This window comes from Anser anser, assembly GCF_964211835.1.
Source record: "Anser anser genome assembly, chromosome: Z".
Lineage (NCBI taxonomy): Eukaryota > Metazoa > Chordata > Aves > Anseriformes > Anatidae > Anser > Anser anser.
In genome coordinates, this window is record NC_139723.1 from 67,827,593 (window position 1) to 67,844,543 (window position 16,951).

A 16,951-nucleotide genomic window follows, 5' to 3' on the forward strand; every position below is an offset into this window, starting at 1 on the left:
AAAAAAAAGGATGTATCACTTACAAAGAGTACTAAATAAGGTGACAAGGAATGACTAAGGTGTGAAATGCTTTTTGTATCTGGAACGATGAAATAGCTTAAGAATTTCAGCCTTGAGAAAAAGGAGGGATATGACAGAGGTACAGTGCAGGTAATGAGAGTATTTTTCACTGTTTCTCAAAACATTACAGTTAAGAAACATCAGGTCAAAATAGCAAGTGGCCAATTCAAAGCAAAAGCAGAAAACTCTGATAAACTGTATATATTTATAGAATGCCGTGGACTGAAAGATTTTATATGACTTTAAAGAGATCATTGGACAAGTCCATAGAAAAGTGTCATGAAAGGACTTTCATATAGTCATGAAAGTCTCACTACAAGAAGGACATAGAGGTACTGGAACTTGTCCAAAGAAGGTCAACAAGGCTGGTGACTGGTCTAGAGAACAAGTCTTATGAGGAGCAGCTGAGAGATCTGGGATTGTTTAGCCTGGAGAAAAGGAGGCTCGGGGGAGACCTCATTTTACTTTACAGTTACCTTAAAGGATGTAGTAGCAAGGTGTGGATCAGGCTCTTCTCCCAAGTACCAAGAGATAAAGATGAGGGTAAACAGCCTCAAGTTGCATCAGGGGAGGTTTAGATTGGATATTAGGAGAAATTTCTTTATGGAAAGTGTTTTGTGGCACTGGAATAGGGTGCTCAGAGAAGTGGTTGTTTCACCATCCCTGGAGGTCTTCAAGAAATGTGTAGATGTAGAACTTAGTAGCATGGTTTAGTGGTGGGCTTTAGGTTAAAGGTTGGTCTAGATGATCTTAGAGGTCTTTTCCAACCTGAGTGATTCCCTGATTCTATGAAAGATACTGCCTTTGGCTCATAAGACCCCTGAACACAATTTGCTCCAGTCTGGGAAAGTATCACTATTTGCTTCCCCTTTTATACCCTTCACAAGGCACCTACTTCCATTATCCATTACCGTAGATAAGGTTGTAAGCAGCTTGAAGCTATGATCTGTGGCGATATGGGAATTGTTGTGCTCTATCTCATTAGCAACAAGTTTTAAAATATGTAAATGGAAATAAGACAAATTCTGACTTCATAAACATTCTGTTCATTTGCCTTCAAGGTCAGATCTGTTCAGAAAATTTCTCACAATTAATTTTTAGAAATCCAATTTTGTTAGCAATTCCTTATTTCTCTTCAAAACTCCAATTAGCACTGTGAGAGGAGCTATTCTGAGCTAACACGGGATACGTGGCTAGTTTAGCCAGGATTTAACAGGTAACCAGACCTACTGGTGGTTGGTCTAAAACACTTGTTTGGGGATTACGCTTTAGAAATAAGTCAGTAATGATACATGAAGAAATGACTGATTACAGCTCCTTAATATAATTGCATTCAGCAAGGAGTTCAGCAGCCACAAAAGTGTTCCAATTTTCCAACAGAAATCAAGGTTCTTAACTATATTTGCCAGAGTGTTAAACACCCACTTTTTTTTTTTTTTTCTGACCTTTTGAAAACCTGGCCCAAAATATACGTTTTCATTTTTGAGAGGACTGCACATGAAACAGGGCTCAAAATAAAGCCTCGCTTGAGAACAGACTGTTTAAAAATATTTTTTTTTATACAGGAGTTACATGTATTGTGTTTGCTTATAAATATGGCTGTAATCAACATTACAGACTGCACCATACAGACAGCTCAGTCTTAAAATTTCTTGCAGGACACAAAAACGTATATGATTGTTTCTGAAACTTGTCTGCAAAAGAAGTTATCAACTGACTGGCAAAGAAAAGACAGTCCTGCATATGATACAACTCAATGCCCATCAAACTAGCCTACATTGCCTGTGTACTTACTACAATTCAGTTAAACTCATTCTTCTGCTTTTCCTAACCCCATCTCCCAGTCATTGGGCAGATTTCAGAAATGATTGCAAATGTACAGAAAACATCCGAACATTTGTGTGTGCAGTTTGAGTACAGTGAATACTGGACCACAGATACAATATATCCCGCACAATACCATGATGTTCTGCCTTTGAGATAGTCACAGGACATGTATCTGAGAACAGAAAACCTCAGAGTAGATCGAGATGGGAATACAGCATAATCTGCTTCCATGAAAAGTGAATTCTATATCCCAGGAGTTAGAGTTTGCTTTAAATCCTGAAACAAGAGTTTTGATATCTATCTCATTACTTTTTTTTTTTTTTTTCTTTCCCTGGCATTGTTTATTACAGCTGAGTATTCTTGACTGTATACCATGCAAACTTCCTTCTCGTCTTGCTAAATTCATGACCTTGGGGATTGCTTGTCAACTCAGTGCATTAATCTTTCTATAGAGAAATGCTTTGAGGATTAGCAATTCAGATTAGTTATGTGACTTTAAATAAATCTTCAAATTCGACATTGCAGACTTACAGTGTCAGACATTTTAGTGCCTGGTCAAAATTTCGGGTAAAATATACAGATACAATTTTTATATCTCTTTCACCATTGAACATACTTTCCTAGAGCCTATTAAAATGAATAAATAAAAAAATGAATAAATATTAGAAATGTTCACAAAGTGAAGAACAGATATATACATATCTGAAATACATACAGCATGACAGGTATTTCTGCAAAGAAAGGTACCACCTGTTAACGTAGCATGCTATGGCAACCTTTTTGATTTTACTGCAAACAGTTAAAACTGTTTAAAAACTCAGTTAAAAACTGAGTTCTTCACAAATGTCAGCATTTTGTCTTGACTTGCTTATCCTGCTGTTAAATCTTTTCTGCCACCTTTCAAGGACTAATTTATGGTAATTTTTAAAGGATATTTATGAGGTGTGCTTTTTCTCAGATGCTTACTTAGACGGACAAGATAGGAAGGTTTGTCGTTCTGATGAAATTATTTGCCAGGACAAACAATTGTAGAACTAGGAAAAATATTTTTAAAAAATGAGGTCAGCAAGCTATGAAAATACATGTTTAAAATAAACAGCATGGGATTACAGTCAAAAAGGTGAAACATCACCTTCTTTTGCTGGCTCCTATGCAAGCATTCTTAAAATACCCTCTCCCCAAAATACCATATAAAAATAGTAATTAGGAGATCTGAGTTACGCACATCATTCACAAGAAGCTACCCTGTGCCTTTACCACAGTCAGTTTTAAAAATAACAATAATAATAATAACCCAGTGCCCACTACACCATGGAAATTAGTCTCCAGTGATTCCAGGTTTTAATTTGCACAACGGTTGGGCATGCTTAGCAAATCAGCAGAGAGATTAGCAAATTCAGAGAAAAAATGGGCTGGGTAGTACTGTTGTGATGCTGTGGAGCTTTTCCATTGCAGTATGGCCAGTGTCACCCCCAAACATTTCATAGTATGAAAGAGTATCACTGCTGGACAGAAACAGGAAGAACAGAGGTTTTCACAGCTCTGTAAATTTCTGCGGGGACAATATTTGCCTGCTAGAGGGAGGCTCCATGAAATAGAAGTTCATCTTATTTACACACCTGTGTAACATACCTGTTCAGTAAGTGAAGTGACAGCACTGGGAGTTGGATATTGGTGTCTTTCTGTTTCGGATTATTGGCAGTGGAAATCGCAGCCCATATGTTCAAGTTTTTGAAATTCTAGCTCACATTTTGAACAAAATTTCTCCTCTCTCCTTTTTCTTCTAGTTTATTTTTGTTTGTTTATTTTGTTTTATTTATTTTTCCTTCACTAGAACATATCTGCCTATGGTTGTAACTACCTAAAGATATTATATATATACACAGACACATACAGAATCTTTCTCTGTTTACCTCAAAGTCCATAACATACTTCCTATCTAAAAAGCAGCGTAAGAAATGTTGTATTAGATACGTCTAAGCCTCTGAGCCAGCACTGGTCTTGTGGATGCTTTTAAAAGACACGTCACAGCTCTGCATAAGTTCATCTACAGACACATATCCGTTCTAATGATGCTAAAGTTTTAATGATATCAACATGGATGGTTTAAACTTCAGTCTACAGAAACAAAAAGGAAGCATTGTATGGCTGTATTTCTTTACAGTGAGTGTCTCATGAACATTTCATTACAAGTAGCAATTAATGAGATTAGTTCATGCATTCTTACAAGCAATCATACAGCTTTTGGTATTTTTTTTTTTCTTACCAAGTTGCTCTGCTAAATGTTTGCCTCTCTCGGTGAAGATTACTCGCTCATCCTCCATGTCACACTTGTTACCAACCAAAATAACCTGGGCATTATCCCAAGAGTATGTTTTGATTTGAGTTGACCTTAAAAGAAAGACAGAGAAAAATGGAAGTCAAAGCACAGCAAATTCCCCTTAAATCATTTTCACACAGAATTGTAACACAGCAAACAAAGACAACAGTGATTTTGACATCTAGGGCAACGTGATTCTGTTTAATTTTGGATTTCAAAGAAACTAAGGATTATCTTCAAGAATTATTGTTACAAGGGTAATGTCAGCATAGGTTTTACTTTTGCTTGTTAAACCAAAACAATCTTTCAGCATTTGCTCCTGCCATCAACATTCTTCCTACATTTTTAGAAACAATCTGTGACACTTTCTCCCACACAATTAAAAAAAGTATTTTCACGTTCTAATGCAAACGTTATCATCTAAAACCAGAGCTTTGAAACAAAATCAACAGCTTATTCATATCTTATCTTTCACCTTTTAAAATTAGGATCTAAATTTATCAGCAAAACTGCAAAGCCGTTCTGTCTCCCTTCTGTTGTTTCTCTCCAGCACGTTCCACTACAGCTCTTTGATCTACCAGGAAGACAGCAACATTTATTTTGTACATTAAGCCATGGTCAGAGGCTGAGAATGAACTTTAGTTTTCCTTCCATTTAAATTATTCAAGCCCTAGTCTTGACTACAGCTGTATAGCAGTATTCTAAGCCTTGAAACACTATGAGGACGTTGAGTGCTGATGGTGAAAGAGCTCACCCTACAAAGCTCTCTTCTGCAATTTGAATGTGATACACCAAAGGGCAGCTTAGGAGCATGCTCGTAGCACCTCTCTACATAGTACTCTGCTAGTACTTGGGCCTGCTCTGTAGGAAGGAAAATTCCACGCCCTGGCTCCAGGCTCAGCCTAGAAGGATGCTGCTGTCAGCATCTTCCAACAGAGAGAAGAATCTGCCCTTGAATGTAGCACAAAGTGCAATAAGCTTACTCTAAGCACTTACCCTTTGCCTTTGCCTTGACTATGTATGCCTGGCTTTAGGCTCTGACTCAAGTGCTTGGTAGGATGCTATTATCTCTTCTCTCCCTTTATGGTCAATGGAGAGAGAAGATGTGGAGCATCTCTCTCTACTTGGGCAATACAGGGTACTTAGGAAAACTGCACTGGAATAGGAAACAGCCTGCTTAACTACACATGTGGGATACTTGTTCTGTACCAGAGCTCTCGGTCTCCTTAAGAGAAGATTTAATAGCTTTAAAAATCTGTTTCCTAACCATTTTGGAAAATGACCCATGTGGGTGATAGGTTCACTACTGCCCCCCTCTCGTAACACATAACAATTTATCTCTACATAGTCACGGCAGAATGCTTCATTCACAAAAAAGACCATGGTGTAGTCTGACATCATGAAAGAGAATATGGATCATATCTTCCCAGCTGTCTTTTCTTATCATGAGACCAGAGGGATGGACATAGGCAAGAGCTACTTCAGGCCATCTTCATACACCTGGGTCTAGTGCCAATGCCCCTATGGCATGAGTCAAAGCAGCCTGCTGCAGCTCACCTTTAAGCTGCATGTGATGGGTCTACTGTGCAGGGCATGGGAATTTTAAAAGGAAGGATCACACTGACTTTAGGGTTGTTCTGCTTCACCAGAATGATCAAAAAGAAGCTGAATATACCCTGCTCTTTCTTTTAAGATATGAACACTGTGCTATTTTAAATCTGTTAAAAATTACAGTAATTTGAGTAAGCTATCATAGGATACTGTGACCAAAGCAGAGGTCAGACTTCCCTTTATACTTACATTTCACTAAAGATATAATTTCTCAGAAAAAGGGCACCATGAGTCTGTTTTGGCAGGAAGGTACTTATGGAACCATGCTGAGTTCCTGGGAAAATCATGGTTAAGCAAAAGAGGATTATTATTATTTTTTTAATGAGAGTTACATTTGTCACCATAGTAACTTTGCAAATACTAGTAACTCAGATTCCAGAGGCTGTCAATCCACTAAGGACTCAATATCTTAGATTTGATCCGTTATTAGTTGGTGACAATTCCTACCCCTTATGACAGCAGGAAATTAAAGTAGTTTCAAAAGAAAAGGTACAAAGTATTAAATTTCAATGAAAGAATTAACTGCATATTCTACAATATTTTCATATTTTCTCTGCCTGTTCTTTTCAGGAGGGAGGCTGAGAGAGTGGCGTGGTGGAGCTTAGCTGCCCATAATTGTGAAACCACCACGTCTGCACAGGTGAAATATAAGAAATTGATGAATGAAGAAATATTGTTACACCAGTGTAAACAAAATTCATTCCGCCTTGTTTTGCAGACTTCTGTTCCATGTAGCCTTACCTGAATTTCTTTGATAAAGAATGTAAGACCCTTCATTTTACTGCAGCTAACAGTGATTTTTCATTCTATGAATTGTATCTATGATCCTGTGCATTCAAATGCTCCTCATTACCAAAGCCACTTATTTTGTTCTCAGACTTTTACATCTGGTTTGCTAATGTATCATCTTCTAGTTGTAGGGATTTTTAACCAACAAGAGAAGAGATCTTGTCCTTAATAATCACTCAAAATGCTTATGTTTTGTGAAAGACTCTGTAGTGCTAGGATACATCTGACTGACTGCATAAATCAGACAAGTACATCCCCACTGAATCCTACATCAGTAGGAGTGTGGATTCAAAGAGTACAATAGGCTTATCATGGTTATGTTTTCTTTTAGACTTACATTTCCACTAATGGCTTCTATAGATTTTTTTGCCCACAGTTCTCCACAAAAGCCAACATGCAGGTCATTTAAAAAAGAGATTTTGCTGTTCCATAAATATATGGCCTTTCAAGTGACCGAAGCTTCTGATTAATCCAAAACATTGTCCTTGTAAAGAACTTTAGCCTCAGGAAGACTGATGATATGAAAAGACATGGTTGGTGTTTGCAGTAAGCTGAACACAGCAGTTCTTCAGTCTGACTGTCCTGGTGTATGTCAACAGTAATTCACCCTGTAAATCTTTCACATTCTAGTAGTATGGTAGGCAGGCAATCTGCAACATGCTTGAATTTTTATAATGTATAGACACTAAAGGAGCAGATTAATACAGGAGTTCAATGATCCATTACTTTCAGTGATCAACGCAAGACTCATTCTCCCTGTACTGTGATTCTGCCATAATCCCTGTCAGAAAAGAGCACTTGCTGAATGTTAACTAAAGCAAAGCTATTTTCTCATCTTAAAACAGCACTGTGTTTTGCAGTAATAGTTCAAAGTACTGTAAAGTTACATCAATAAATCTCTGAAAGAGTTTTGGATTATTATGGGAGAGGTCTGTCAAAGATCAGATGGAAGCTTTTTGTTTTGTTTGATGGACTGAAGTACTGTGTGAAAAATAATGTTCGAAAGGCAGTTTTTCAATCCTAATTTGTTTCAAATAAAGCCTAAAGAAATGGCTACTCACACTAGCCTATGTCCATTTGCACAATTCTTCAGTACTGGCACTGTCCTGCTCCTAGGAATTGCTTTATAATAATCCTTAGATCACATTATACTTTTTTCTGAAAATATTGCTTATTCAACCAATAGATTATAACAGGATTCTGTAATGCTGCTACTTCTGTCATTTACTGAAGGAGTGAATATAAGCAGTGTTTCCTAGACAAAGCTGTCCATTGTTACCTCATTTTTCATGAGCACACAGGTTTTGAAGTGAATATTACCATGTTTAAAATAGTAAACACAGTTATAGACTCAAGACACTATTATCATGCACAACCCCCTCCAAGTCTGCCAAAAAATGTATTAAATGTCACTTCTAGCTGTAACCAAGCATAGTGAAATGTGCCTTCATGACAGAGCTGAACCAGTAGGTAAAAGGTCTATGCTGCAGCACTTTATCTTTTGGAAAAAAATCAGATATGAGCTCAATGGCCTATGTCTATTTTCAGGTTAGACACTGCTTGAGCTCTGCAAAATAACCAACTAAATAACGAACTTGGTAGGGAGACTGAAACCAGCCACAGAAGAACTAAACTAAACTAAACTAAACTAAAAGCAGGAAACCAGTGTATTCCTGCATCTCTTAACATACAAGAGCTTCAAGTAATTGTTCCTGTAGCTGTGTGTGTGTATGCAGGCAGCATACAGGGCGTATTTGCACAGGATGATGGAGTGAGGTTCAGAAATACCCACCCCCAGCTATCTGCATAGCTGCGATGCTGGAAGGCAGGCTTGCTAGCAGAGAGCAGCGCGGGAGCACCGCTGTGATGTTACAGTTCTAAGAGGCTGACCTGTTCATGTTAAATTATGTGATAAGAGCTCATCTGCACATTCACAAAGTAGCACAGACAGACAACGGCAAGTTAGGGAAGCCAAATCGTATCCTGGCCTTAGCTGCTCCCAGGTCTATCACAAGAGCCATCAGCCTGTCAAATGTCCATACACACAAGCCCAGAGGAGGACAGGGGCACAAAACAGGTGGGAACCCAAACTAAGGACTCAGAAGGAGGGACACCAGGTCTGAGCCCTTCCCAGGGCTGTCCAGGAGGTTCTATGGTCCAGACCTGAAAGCCATCACTATGGGTGAACACTGGAATACCTTTTGGACTCGGTGAGGTTACTGTCCAGGGGTTACAGTACACATGATGGGATGCAGAGGATGAGCATTTCAGGATTGCATAGAACATTATAGCATGTTGAGAGGAGGAATCGAAGGCAGGAAAAGGGAATGATGAAAGTGATTTGGGTTGGAACAAGTGTGGGAAAATACAAGGGTAAGAGCAAAAATTAGGTCAGTGATGTGCAAAGAGCTGGCTGTTTGGTACACTTGTCTGGTGATGCCACAGCAAACAGCGAGTGGAAGTGTGTGAGGGATTGCATGAACAAAGTTTAAGCCAGCCTAGCTGGTGAGTAGGTGAAGTGGCCTGTGAGCAAGGACGGATCCCTAAGGGCAAGAGCAAGGGGAGTTGGCTACTGATGCCTAGGGGAGTCCTGGACAGCTGTGTGTGTGCCTCTGTGTACATCAGATGTTTTGTACCCACAGCTGCAGTGGGGCTGTGGCATCAGAGGCTTTTATGTCTGGTTTCCAGCAACTAGGGAGACCAGGAACTAGGAGCAGCTGCTGAGCAGTCTGAGTGTCAGTGCCCCACCATATGTGTGGATCCACACCATACACATGTGTATATATATTTGTATACATATACATATTCTTGCTAGTGGATGTCCATCCTGCTCTGCCAGGGAGGGTAACAGGATGAGCCTATTGGTGCTGTTTGTGTTCATGTGAATGCTCTGCATGTCCGTCTGTGAGTCTGTGTGATCAGCCATGTGTGTGTATATATATATATATATACATACACATATATATATGGGATATACACGTGCTCTGTATGTATGTGCCTGCTGGAAAGGCATCTTCAGCCACACTGCCAGTTGGAGCTGGGGCATGGAGCTGCAGCAGCCTCGCCTCTCTGGGGCTGCCATGCCCTGTGATATATTTTTCCCTAACAGTTCAGACTTAGCTCAGCTACACCTGGGTAACACTGCATTGTACAATGCAGAAACTGCTACAGGACCTAAACCTGTCACTTGTTGTACTTCATGTTGATACATTTCAGGTTGTATCCACTGATTTGTATACTGCAGGATTCACTCTGAATATTATCTCCAAAGGATAACTTTTTAATAACTTTCAAATGTCCAGAACAAACATTAATCTATCTCAGAAGAGTCTTTAATATATTCTTACCCACAGACAGCAAGGATGACAAAAAAACATACTAGATAAAGATATGTTCATATAGTAAGTATATCTCTCAAGAATATGAGGTTTTAGAGCCAGTTGTAATCCACATACTACTGTTTGGACCCAGAGGCCTCCAAGGACACATACAATCCCTACAGGAGCTAACTTCTATGAGTTTTTTAGATGAATTATGTAGTAAACCACATACACTGACAGCAGAGAATCAACTTAATGAAAATACTGACTATGTATAATATTTATTCCAGCAAGTTCAGAGAACACGTTGTACTTCTGATGTTCTGTTTTCAGAAAGAAGTTTGTAATTAATTGGAGTGCACAATCCTGCCAGGAAAAAAAAAAAAGCAAAACTCCTACCAAAACGTTTTTAATTTTTGAAGCTACTGTCTTGTTTATTTCACTGGTTGATCCTAAAATCTCTCCCATCTCTGTCTCCAACACGATTCTTCCAAAGCTCATTAGCTAAATTAAATTATCAGTGGCTGCAGGATAGTGATGGGACCTGGAGTGGAGTCGAGGTTATCTATTCTAAAACTTTCTCAGTTTGTTTAAGTATTTGGTGAGGTAGAATGTCAGAGAAGCAGCTATGATTTTGGAGGTGTGTCCAAAAGCACACGGTGCCCATAATTAAACTCCTGTCCTTTATTTGCGGATGAGCATGTTGAATGCCTGGCCACCTCTGGGCAGGAAGGCTGGCTCTCCTTTTTCCTTTTGTAACTGAGGCAACGGAGAATATCGTTCTCCCCTTCCCCCAGTCCCCTTCCTGTGATGTGGGAAGGTATGGAACAGCTCCTTCCCCCCTCATCACAGACTGGGATGGTAAGGGGAAGCTCTGCCATTCCCATCTTGCCAGGGGATGGGATCATCACATCAGGAGCCCTTTCCCACTCTCATTGTTTGGGAGCTCTGTCACTCTCCCCATTAAATCTGTCTTTTCCACAGGGTGAGCCTGAGGTCTCCCTCATACTACCAAATGTCTTCTACACTTCAGTATGCACCATATGTTCCACTCCTTTCCCATAGCCTCATATATTTCTCTTAAAACCTATTATTCCCAGCAAACCTGATAGGTTATGTCCCTCAGAAAAGCCCCTGTACCCTGAAGATTTTCCATCTCTGCTCTCTATCCCATTCACCTTGGGGACGTGATGGAGATGGGTCTTGTATAGGATTGTTCTATACATTAAATGAATGCAAGGCTCAGTCTCGGTGGCCATGTGGAAGCTGGCGCTGTACCAACTGCTCTGCACTTGGCACTCAGACCCTGCTGCAAGGAGGGCAGGGAGAGAGGGAGCCTCAGGCCTTCCATCCATAACCCACTGTTAGCATGAGATGAACCATACAAAATATACAAAATTCCCAGAATAAAAACAAAAACAAAACCAAAAACTTTCTGATTGGGATTTTGAAAAAAGAGCTAGTGTAAACATTTAAAGCACTCTGAGCAAAAAGAAACAAACAAGCAAACAAACAAACAAGAGAGAAGAGTCCTGGAATAACCTCAGGCTTTTGAGTGCTCATTTGAATAATAGACTCTTTATGGCCATGATTACTGGCATAGTAGGAATGTGCAAGCAATAATTAGAAATAACTTTAGTAATATTGAAAAGAAGATACCAACTTTACCAGATCTTAGACGAACTGTTGAGGAGCTGGGATAATACACAGCCCCAAGAACCAGACCAGAAATAGCTTTGAGAAACAGCTCAGGATCTTTCCTCTTTCAGTTACTGATGAGCAAGTTGTGGGTATCTGCAAATTTTAAACTATTTCTACACATTTCATCATTCTGGTGTGATAGAGCTGAGGGCCATAAAAGCTTAGTGATTATGGTTAATGCCAATTCCTTTACCTCTTGCCTTCACGAACTCCTTCATAATTATTGAAGCAACTAATGAAAATCAAGAAAAGCAATCAATATAGAAATTAATTATCAATATAGAAAGCTGACATAGATGAACCTGTGATTGTAATGGGGGAATTGTGCAGAGGTATGCCCTTCTCATAAGGATTCAAAACTAGCAGGTGTCCTAGCATCACCACTTTTAATCAGAGTACATGACAAGCATACTGATTTTGAGATGTTTCAGTCATGGCACCATCACCTCCTCACTGCAAGTGCTTATGGTTAGCATACAATAGAGAAGAAGCTAAGGTGTCAGAGCAACATAGGAGTATTGAACATGGATGGAGGGGCAAAAGGGGGAACAAAAAAAAAAAACAACAAAAAAACCACAATACTTCCATCCTGAGTACCACAAAACAGTAAAACAGTAAGTAAAAGAAACTGGGGAGAAGTGAATGTAATAGGAAAACCGGAATATACCAACCTCTCTACTCTTGCAACAGACCTGGATACATGAATATTGGCCAGGACTGACTGTGTTTGGTGTTTCAGTTATTATTTACACAATATTATGTCTTCTTTCTGGATTGAAATGAATTTAAAAAAATGCCTTACAATTGTGAAATAAGCCAATATTCGAATAAACCAGAATACCAATGATTTGTCACTTCTGACAGGTTTTATCTTCCTTGTGCAGTCTAGGAGTGCAGACCTTGCAATGAAAGGCTACACATTTAACCTTCCCTTGAAAGAAGATAAATCGATGATGCAGAAGCTGTGTGACAGGTATGACACTAATGAATATCAGGTTCATTTTCAGTCAGCAGACTAGTCAAAACGAGCATTGTACAGAGCATCACAGGTTTGCAGTGTTGCAGTAGGAAGGTCTACTTTAAGTAAAATAAATTCAGCTTTGCCAGTGAACAAACCACAAAAGTTAACCTAACAAAAAACTCCACTACAAATTTCTAAAGCCATAACTTCATTTAGAAAACCACATGCCACATTTCAATTTTGTCAGGTCATAAAGAAAATCAAAATGAATCCAGTTATTTTAATTTATTATTTTTATAATACTATGCAAGGAAGTGTGACATATTTTGCAAAAAGTTTAGCTACTCAGAAAAAAATGAACAAAGACATGAAGAGAGAATAGCTAAAGATGTAAAAACTGATTTTCTCTGTGTTTATGATATTTACTCGTATGAAATTTTCGTAGTGACAATCCACTACCCCGTATGGAAGAAGTATATGCTTCCTCAATAATATCCACTCTTGGGAATGCCCCAGGTCTGCTTTTAATAAAACGCAATAAGAACTGACATGTTATTGATAACAAGATAATTCTGTGTAGTGCCTGAGATGGGAGATAAGCATCAACAAGATTCATCAATCAGAATTTCCTTTCTTTCTAATCAACCATTACTATCTGTTCTTACCTTACCCACGGAAGTGCCTTCCCATCCAGATTCCTCTTCTGAGTACTTTATTGAATTATATTTCATTTTTAATGTAATATACAAATAATATTCTTAATAGTCCTTGAATTAGCTTTCATTCCTTTTCCATACAGTGTTGTTTCAAATAATAATATTAGGTGTCTGTGGTCAGAAAAAGATTCATTTTTGACACTAAAATGCAAGTCCACAGGATAATGGTATATGATATCAAATTAATATGTTGTAGGTAAAATATGTTCATGTTCAAAAGCTGTAATTCTTTTGTAGTCACTTTACAAGGACCAACCCCGCAGGGCATGCTTAATCTGTGTGAATCAGGTTGTAGATGTCCTTTGTTTTCGCATGATCTCTCCATCCTGCTTTGTTCCCACTGTTAAATACACCTTGAAACTGCTTTACAACACCAGTGTAGCAGGAGTCCAATTATGTACTTGCCGCATAAATAAATAAACAGTGTTAGAAGTTAGTACTGCACTCTGTATCCTTCATTTCCAGTAACTCCTGGCCTTTTCTTTAGAAGAAGAGCCCACCTGCTGAGATGTTTTCCTATTTATATAGCCAAAAACTGGCATGTAAAAAGCTGACAGTAAGCCTAAGAACATCCTTAGGTGGAGTATGGTCCCAAAATACAGTGTGTTACCCTGATGTTGTACACCCTGGAGGCTTTTGATCTTGGAGTCAGATGACAGAGTACTTGTATAGAAGCTTCTGACATAGTCCTGGGCAAGATGGACTTTGGCTGAAGGTGTGCAGAATTAATGAAAGACAATAATTTGTCTACCCTGTCAAAGCCAAGCGAGTTTCTTTCATTTTCTGACGTGTGATATATACTTCTCTTACAGGCTTTCTGTTTGGAAAAGTTGAGCAGATGCTTACATAGACAGCAGAGAAAAGACAATATGTACTGTGTTAGGCAATAAGAGGAGAGAGATCTTCCAATCTACTTCCTATATTGTGTCATGACAAAACAGTATTAAATACATTTCAATATTTAGTTCTTATTCACAGGAGCAAAAAGTTCTCTTCTACAAGGTTTACTTATGAGCAGACCAACTAGTACAACACATTTTTCACAGTGGGACACAATAACGATACATGTTAATGAAGAGTTTTTAAGTCATGGATAATGCTGCAAGCTGTGCCATACTGTGGGAAGTGATTTAGTAACTCACCACACAGACAAAAGGCTGTACATTTTAATTTTCTCCCCACTGAGAAACCCATGGTTAAATTATCATCCTCCAAAGCTAGTACTACACATGCACAGTGCACACAATCATCAAAGATTAAGGCTTGAAAGGAGATGAAAAAAAAGTATTTTCAGGGAAAATAATATTCACGGAAACAATAAAAGGCAAAATACAGTTTCCAGTCACACATCTTCTGACTGTCCCGAAGGTTTCATGTTCCAGATGCTTCCAAATAAATGATCCTGTTAATCACCAATTTATGTTGATTGCACAGGCTGTCGCTGGAACTCTGAGTAATGACCCTAATCAATACAGCTGATCCTTACTCTTATATTTGAAAAACATAGCTGTGAGGTAAAGGAGGACTGAAGACATTTACTAAAGCAACTACAGTGTCTGCTTGTGTATATTACACTTATAGGAAAATGAACAATTTGCTGTCACTTTAATTTTTTTATTATTTTTTTTGCTTGCCATTTTGTGTCCATCTATGTATATATATATATATATATATATTGGGAAACAGATAAAGACACATATGTATGTGTTCTCACATTTTCTGTTTTTCTTTCTTGCAGGGACATGCTTTTGATATTTTAGAGAGAGAGAGAGAGAGAAGCGATACTGAAACTGAGCAAGTCCTCCTGGTCCTACATGACTGGATCTAATACTTTCCTCCTCACAGCATCAACAACTGTTCCCATAACCCCAGATGGCACTACCCTTACAAAGCCTCTTTTGCTTTTGGAGTTATTTTTTAGCCTCCCACCTCCAGCCCCACAGAGCACCAGCACAATGATAGTGTTTTGGAGGTAGCAATTTATTTATTTTTTTAAGTTCTCTCAGTTTGTAATACCAGTTCTCTCAGTTTGTAATCAATAGTCCTGTAGCTGTAATTTAGCAGGGTCAGTGGGATGACTTATTTTTCCTTTCTCCTCTTTCTCTTTTAAATAGGAAGTCCAGATTCATACTGGCAACATATATGACAATTATCTAGCAACAAGCAATCCCTACTTTAGGTAACGTCTCGTTCTCTGGAACTCTGCATTGACTCTGACTTTTTACTGTCAGATCTTCAAGAAATTTGATGTGTATTTGTAGCCATTTATCCCTTTTTGTCTTCTTTGCCAGCAATGCCTTCCAAATTTCTCTCACTTCTCAAACTCACTACTTTTGATTTTATTTCCTCGGTTGCTTTAGCTTTCTTTTTCTCAAAATAAAGAAATTCTTCTATTGCTTCTCTTATATCTGATCTTGTTAGATCATTTTGCCTTATTTTTCTTATTCAGTGTTTTGCATAACCTCTTTCATGAGAACTCAGTCTTACATGTACATACATTATGTTCTGAAATCCCGTTGTACATTTTTTAACAAAGAGATTAAAAAAATAAACCAGACCTAATTTAAATCACTAAAAAAGGTAATGGGAGAACCTGGGATAAAATATTGTGGACTATCCTTGTTAAAGATCCATCCAACATGCAAGTCACGTGTCAGGTGTACCATATGAGTTATTTGACTTCTTGTCGATGAGATAGACTGACCTGTTTTACTAAAACATAAAGAATATTTGACCTTTAAAATGCTACATTTTACACCAGAATTGGTATAAATCCTATCAACATTTTGTATTTAAGGTTATTTAGCTTGTTATTTCCTGGAGGCAGACCTAAGGAAACATTCGGAGCTATATGGGAGGCCTGACGGCTCAAAACTGGGATGCCACCATTGTGTCCTTGCAACATTGCCTGTTGGGAAGCAACTTCCCTGTGAGGCTGTATGCTTGCAAGCACAAAAGACCTGAGGTCTGAAATTTTGAGTCATTATGGCCTAGTTTTCATTTGAACACTTGAGCTTTTGCCTTTTCTCAGAGGTACCTGAAAGTGGATTGACAAAATGGCAGCTACCTTAATACAGCTATTAAATGATACCAGTTAATCAGACAAATATTAGTTATATGATTGTACCTTTTTTTTTTTTTTTTGGGGTCCTACAGGTAAGTTTTCAACTACTCCAGGCACACTTTGCTTTTGGGATTCTGCTGTTCAAAACTCTTTTTGTAAGGGCTGCCAGGAGAAAAAGACAACTGTAGCAAACATTTGTCTACAGCCTGCCTGGCACAGGGTGGCAGGACTGTCCTGCTGACTTACCCTGCCAGCAAGTAAACTGCAGGTTTATTTCTGCTGAGTCAGAATCTGATGAGAGGCATTAGACTTTAGATTTTGTTCCTAGGATAAGAAGTTAAGCAAGGAAGTTAAAAAACAAAACAAAAAACTAACAACAACAACAAAAATGCCTGTGTTTAGCTTTCATACATTGCATTTTTGTTATTTATCACAGTCCTTAAGAAGCAAAAATACACTGCTTGTCCCCGACCCCAGAAGCCAGAGCCAAAAAGAAGTCCTGAATATGGTGGAAGATGTTGGCAACATATGCAAGTGGGAAATTTGGAGATGAGAACTAAACTTTCCAAAAGTTTGAAAATT

General features: G+C 38.5%; 1 protein-coding gene across 1 annotated transcript in view; it reads right to left on the minus strand.

Moving 5' to 3' along the window:
* RAB3C (RAB3C, member RAS oncogene family) overlaps positions 1-16,951 on the minus strand; it is a 144,000-nt gene that overhangs the window by 17,542 nt on the left and 109,507 nt on the right. Inside the window, exon 4 of the mRNA XM_083816184.1 lies at positions 4,154-4,278. Coding sequence (XP_083672310.1) covers positions 4,154-4,278 — 125 coding nt within the window. The remainder of the gene's footprint in view (positions 1-4,153; positions 4,279-16,951) is intronic.